The 6,340-nt window shown below is 29.7% G+C and overlaps 1 protein-coding gene across 1 annotated transcript; it reads right to left on the bottom strand.

Moving 5' to 3' along the window:
* Positions 1 to 1,843: 1,843 nt before the first annotated feature.
* LOC119667963 (glutamate receptor 1-like) lies at positions 1,844 to 5,473 on the bottom strand. Its single transcript, XM_038077314.1, has 3 exons — positions 5,334 to 5,473; positions 4,898 to 5,025; positions 1,844 to 2,003 (listed from the first exon to the last, which is right to left on the bottom strand). The coding sequence occupies exons 1-3, from the start codon at positions 5,431 to 5,433 to the stop codon at positions 1,866 to 1,868; spliced, it is 366 nt and encodes a 121-aa protein (XP_037933242.1). The 5' UTR covers positions 5,434 to 5,473; the 3' UTR covers positions 1,844 to 1,865.
* Between the last annotated feature and the right edge of the window lie 867 nt (positions 5,474 to 6,340).

Here is a 6,340-nt window from a genome sequence, read left to right as displayed (position 1 = left end):
CATTGTAGAGATTGTCTCTTCATAGTTTGTACGATTGCCATAGTATCGCTATTGTTGATAGGTTTGCCTACATATATACATTCTTCAGAGCAAATTAAAAAATCAAGTGAAACGAAATTATTGAGAATAAGTTTTGGAGTACATTCTGCTTTCAAGCTTGAAAGGAAACATAAAAAGTTCTTAAAGGGTTCATCATCAATAACCATCATTATCTATTCTGCCCTTCTTATATAGGGCAGTACCACAGCGTTATCTTCTTGATATATGTATTAAATATATTTAAAGAATATACGAATAGAAAAGAATACATAAATATTTATGTGTTTATATTTATAATTTATATATTTTTATTCCCTACGAAATACTAAACAAATATTATAAACTTATCTGAGCCTAAATTAACTTAAAGAACTTTATGGAAATATATATGTGAGTTCAAAGATATTTATGGTATTTTATGCTTCGACTTAACAGAACAGCGCCACCTATACATAAAGCCAGTAGCATAGTACCATTTTTTCGATATGTATGTTTGTTTATACATATAAACAATCTTAACTTTTGGATATTTACATATATATATATACACTTAGAAAGAATATTATCTTTCCAATACGTAGACACATATAAACAATATAACCATTAAGATGTAGCCGGCTTCGTGCCAGCGAACGTGCCACAAGAGAGGTCTTACTTAAAGAAATAGGACAGTTACGAACTCAGATGACATAACTAACGATTTTAGCTGATCCTCAGGACGCCTTTCTGACGTAATACTAGGAGGAACTCTCCATCCGAACATGTTTTTAGCGGATTAAAGTTTCGCACTGACTTAGGCTTTCGATATTTTTAGTCCTCGTTAAAAAAAAAACAAAAAAAAAACCATTAAGATGTGTACATATACATACACATATAAACAATATTATCTTTTGAATATGTATATGTATACATATGAAGAATATTATCTTTCTGATATGTATACAAATATACACATTATTATCTTTCTGACATTTGGATTCATTTATATACTTTTAAACAATATTATTGGTATTACTTTAGTCGTTATTGATTTATACTACTGTTCAAAGTGAATTCTCATATAAAATGATTTAGTTTAAGTATCAGTGAATTTTAATTATAAGCAATTAGAGTGTTAACTGATATCTTTGTTGTTCAAAGAGCATTTATTTTAGCTTAACAAGGCAAAAATGTGTTCAATATTCAAGCAAATGGGCAAATTCATTACCATTGAATTGCTTACACAAGAATAATTAAATTTTGCACATTTCTCAACAATATTTTAAGTGCCTCTTGCTTAGTACGGTGATTAAAATTGCACACAAATTAAATTAAAAATTAATATAAATTTTATGAGACGATTCCGAGAGCGTATCATACAAATTTGTGTCATTTCCGTTCATTATTGCGAGCAGTAAAGCAAAATATTTGCTTCCCAACGTTAACAAGACGGCAACAATAAGTAATGACAGGCCATGATAAAAATCTCAACATTTCGTTTATTAATAGGACACGTACGTCTTCAACTGTCTAACTGTTTGTCTAAGTGTCTCTCAGCATGGCAGTCTTGTCTGTCTGTCAGTTTATTTGCTGCCGTTGTTTGCTGTTGTTTGCTGTTCTTGGCTTGTTTGCTCAATTTGAACTACTTATTATTATGCTGTATCTCGGGCTTGCCCCACTGTTTACTGCTCTACTGTTTATTTATCTGAGTATAAGCAAAATTGTTGATTGTAATTTTTATAATAAAAAATATTTGCTTTGACATTGCTGTCAAGTCATAATCATAACTCAAACTTAACATTGCCAGCCAGATTTGAGAGAAAATTGAAGTATCTACATGCATAGAGCTACTTACCATCGTGCGAATCGTAGAGATAAATTATTTTGCGCCAGCCATAAAATTGTATTGTATCAATAATCGCCTGATGATAATCGGGACGCATACTGATGGCAAAATCAAGAAAACCGGATGAGGGTGTGAGCACCTACACAAGCGGCAAACGAATCGGCAACACATCAAGGCGCACCCACAAGCGGAGTACATGGGTGATGTACCGAGTGCAAAATCGCAAAATCGGAGTATCCAAGTATGCCATACCAGAATTGCAAAATCCAATGGAGCACAGCATAAAGCGAAGCGTCGTTTGATAGGCAAATAGTGAAGAAAAAGAAGATAAAAATTCACAAAATGAAATACGCGAATATTAAGTCGAAAACAATACAAAATACAAAGATATTGTATAACAAAACTCAGAAACTGTATGAATTGATTATGTGAGTCCTCTGTGCATAAGCGCCAGCTAAAGTTTGGCTCAGCGACATCGGATGCCACATAAGCAAACAGGCAGAGCACGCATTGTGCCAGGATTTATGGCGAATGATTTATTGTGATTGAAATAACAGTGACTGCAGGCTGGCTCTAGATAGCACAGCACTTTTAAGTGGTGTAAGTGACAGTGGAGACCGTGGAATTAGTAATGGCAACAACCACTGTTGCCGCCATTGTTTTGATAATAAAACATAAAATTATTATTATGATTTGTTTATTTGGAACAGGAACGCTTTTATAACTTTATTAAATTTTTTATTCATTTTTCCTTTATTTTCGGCCATATTTTCGTTTTTATTATTATAGTATTGCTTCATATCTGGAAAGTTGATTTTAGTTTACAGCCAACGAGGCGTATGATTTACATTTTACGTCACAAATTAAGGAAAATACGCGTCCGAAAACAATCCATGGAGTTGACGACAAAAATATGTTTAATTTAAAATTGTCAACTGCACTTGATATTGTATACTTGATGTTATACTTGATGAATAATAACGATAAAGTTAATTATAGTAAACTACTATTGCTTTCAATTTGACATGTAATGTAATAATTAATTTAATTATATGGATAATAAAAAAGTCAACGGTGAAAAACATAAACAAAATTTATGCTTAAAGATATTATGAAACTTTGTATTTAATCTGATAGTGGAGTGGTTTTAAGTATTGAAACAGAAATTGCGAAAAATAAAATTTTTTATTCTTAATGAATCTTCCTTTTACACACAATTTACTCACAATTCGATCGAAGGACAAACTAGTCATTAATTACCTGATTAAAGGGTTACTTTGATAGAGTAAATCATGTAATTTTAATATATTCATTATAAACTATATTTCATTGAATCAAGTTATTTCAAAAAGAATTAACATTTTTTGTGTTTCGTAGACTAAAATATATTTATTTAAGTTATAAAATCTAAAAGTATATAGATAAGCTAATAAAGCTAACGGATTCATAGCCAATTTATAAAGCTTTTACTTCTTTTTTATATAAAAACTGAAAAAAAAGTATTAGAATCCGTGTTTTGTTTCTCTCTGGTGCTACTATTCTTATCAATAAAGCAATTATACTTCTATTTCTATCAATAATCTTATCAATCTTTCTCTACCATAATATTTTATTAGAAAATTAAATGAAGAAACAAAAAAAAATAATTGTTGCAATTTCGCGACTGTTCGATAAAAAACCTTCCCTATTGAAGACAATCGTTCATAATAATAATTAAGCTTCTTTCGTCAAAAGAGACATTAAGAATCAATGTAATAAAATTTAAATCTAGCTTTTTCTTCCCTTTAATACTAGCACTCGTACCAATCAAATTATCCATCTTACACTACTTCATAATTTTTTAATTATTATTTTAAAATTTATATATAATGCTTCTGTTGCTACTACTTTTATTAATAAAATAATTATTGTCTCTTACTCTATTATTGTTTTAGAAAAATTTTGAAAAAATATTTAAGTCCAAGTTTTACCTTTCTAATACTACTGTATCCAATAAAACAAATAACCTTTCTTTATTCTATAGTAAAATTTTTATACAAAAACTTAAAATAAGGCCTAAATCCATATATTACTTCTCAGTGGTAATACTTTTTCGATCAATAAAAAAGCTAACATTTTTCTACTCTTCAATTTCTATACAGAAATTTAAATAAATGATTAAAATTTATATCTTGCGTCCCTCTAACACTACAATTCCTACCAATAAAACAATTGACATTGCTCTACTTCATAAGAAGAATATTTAAATCCTTGTTTTATTTCTCTCTGGTACTACCGTTTCTATCAATAAATTAATTTATTTTGTTCTACTTTTTAATATTATGTAAAAATTTCAAAAAAATTTCGAAATCCATATTTTCCTTCCTCTGATAGTACTACTTCCACTCAATTATTTTTCTTCTACCTTATAATTTTTATACAAAAATTCAAACAAAAATATTTAAATCCATGTTTAGCCCCTCTCTGTTAACCTAGACTCAATTGTAAAAAATAACTACCAAATATAGTCCATAATTGATACCTATTTATGTCTAAAGATTACTCCAACTACTTCTAGCCAGTGAACTCAGTCAGGCTGATTCCTGATTTATTTTATCATATACAAATGTATGATTGTGAAATCCTCACACACTGCACCGTAAAAACCTTACTTATGTGCATAATAATAATATTTTAAAGTAAATGTAAATCATACGCCGTGTTAGCCCGGAAAAGTTATGTGCGCTCATAAACTATAAAAAATTTTGTTTTCGACATTTAAATCGCGTATTTGGCTGTGTAAACATAATTCAAGAATATTTTTTTAAAAACTCAGTCATTTTATTGCACATAAATAAATCATACAAATTTGTTTGCTACGGAATGTTATACATTATAAAGCATATATATATATATATATGTATATATATAAATGCCAAAATCATAAAATACCAAAATAAACTATTTACATTCGCAACATCAGGGGGGAAGAAACAAAACAAAAAAATTAAGGAAATAGGATAGAGAAATTATTTTAAATAAAGTTGAACTTACTTTTTCCGGAAACCATGGCGTCACAAATGGCATTTGAAATGTGTTACTGTACGAGTGCAATGTGTCAAAGGAATCCGGAGATACTGCGCCCAACATCGAATAAACGCCACGCGAAAATTGATTGCATACTGAAATCACAATTGCAACGGTAGCAGTCATAAATTGAAAGATGCAAGCACAAAATAAATAAACAGAAAAAAAGAGGTTCCAATGAAATATTGAATATATTGAACTGTTGGTGCACAAAGTCGAATTAAACGAAAAATGTAGTTACAATAAATTTATTTAAAAAAAATTGTGCATAATTAATGAAAGGCAGTTTTGCAAATGGCCACTTTTTCATTTTTATATCTGCATTTAAATTTTATTAATTTATTTTCTCTTTTTTTTTTCTTATTTCGTATTTTTGTTTTTGTATCTGTTTTCGATGACTTACTTAATCGCGACAATTTGAATGCATCCGCTGTGTTGATGACGTCCACGTAGGCTTGCAACTCGAACCGTCTCGATGATACATTGAGATTATGATTCAGCATCGCATATTTAAAGGCGGACTGCACTTCATCTGTGCCTTGTTCGAATATTGCACCTGATATTGTTTCCATTGTTGTTGTGCGGAATTGGTCGGAGTTTAAAAGTTGATTTATGAAAAGATACAAAGAAGAAGAAAGATTTTATTAATATACTCAGATATCCATTTAAAAATGTTATAGTAGATTGCTGGAACAGAATCAAAAATATTCATGACAAATTAAGATTGAGATTTTTTTAAATAATTGCAGATGAAAATGAAAATAAAAATAAAAATAAAAATAAAAAATGGAAACTTCAAGGAAAAATCTTTTAAATGGTGGTTTAAATCATCAATAATAATCTCTTTGATTTATTATGGAAAATCAAATAAAAAGGAATAAGCACGACATGTATTCAGCGCCAAGAAGTTGATGATCACCCAGCCTTAAATTTGTGAACATTAGATACATTCGATACCTAGCCTAGTGGTTAGCAACTTTGGCTCTTGCTACTAAGGTCCAAGTACAATTCCCAATCAGGATAGACTTTAATAATTTATAGTAATAGAAATTACTATGCTATAAATCAAGATTATTATAAGAAGCAAGAGTATTAATAATTTTAAACAGAATGAATTAATTTGAGTATTGCAATTGCAAATAAAATACAAATTGGTGCAATTCGTCATTTGTTTGAAATTGAACAGCCAGTCAGAGATGGGAGCAATCGAGTCCAAAACGGTTTAATCGACGACTGTGATGAAATATCGTGCCTCACTATTGAACATCAAATATTACAAAGCTTCAATTTGCTAGATTCCAGGGCATAGCAACATTCAACGAAAGAGAGTAGCAGATGATATGGTCAGAAGAGGTTTAGGAATGCATGTAAATAAAGCTAACATATCGGTACAAGCCCCCATGTGTGAAC

Source organism: Teleopsis dalmanni, chromosome 1 (assembly GCF_002237135.1).
Source record: "Teleopsis dalmanni isolate 2A chromosome 1, ASM223713v2, whole genome shotgun sequence".
Classification (NCBI taxonomy): Eukaryota; Metazoa; Arthropoda; class Insecta; order Diptera; family Diopsidae; genus Teleopsis; species Teleopsis dalmanni.
This window is presented reverse-complemented; position numbering and strand designations above follow the sequence as displayed.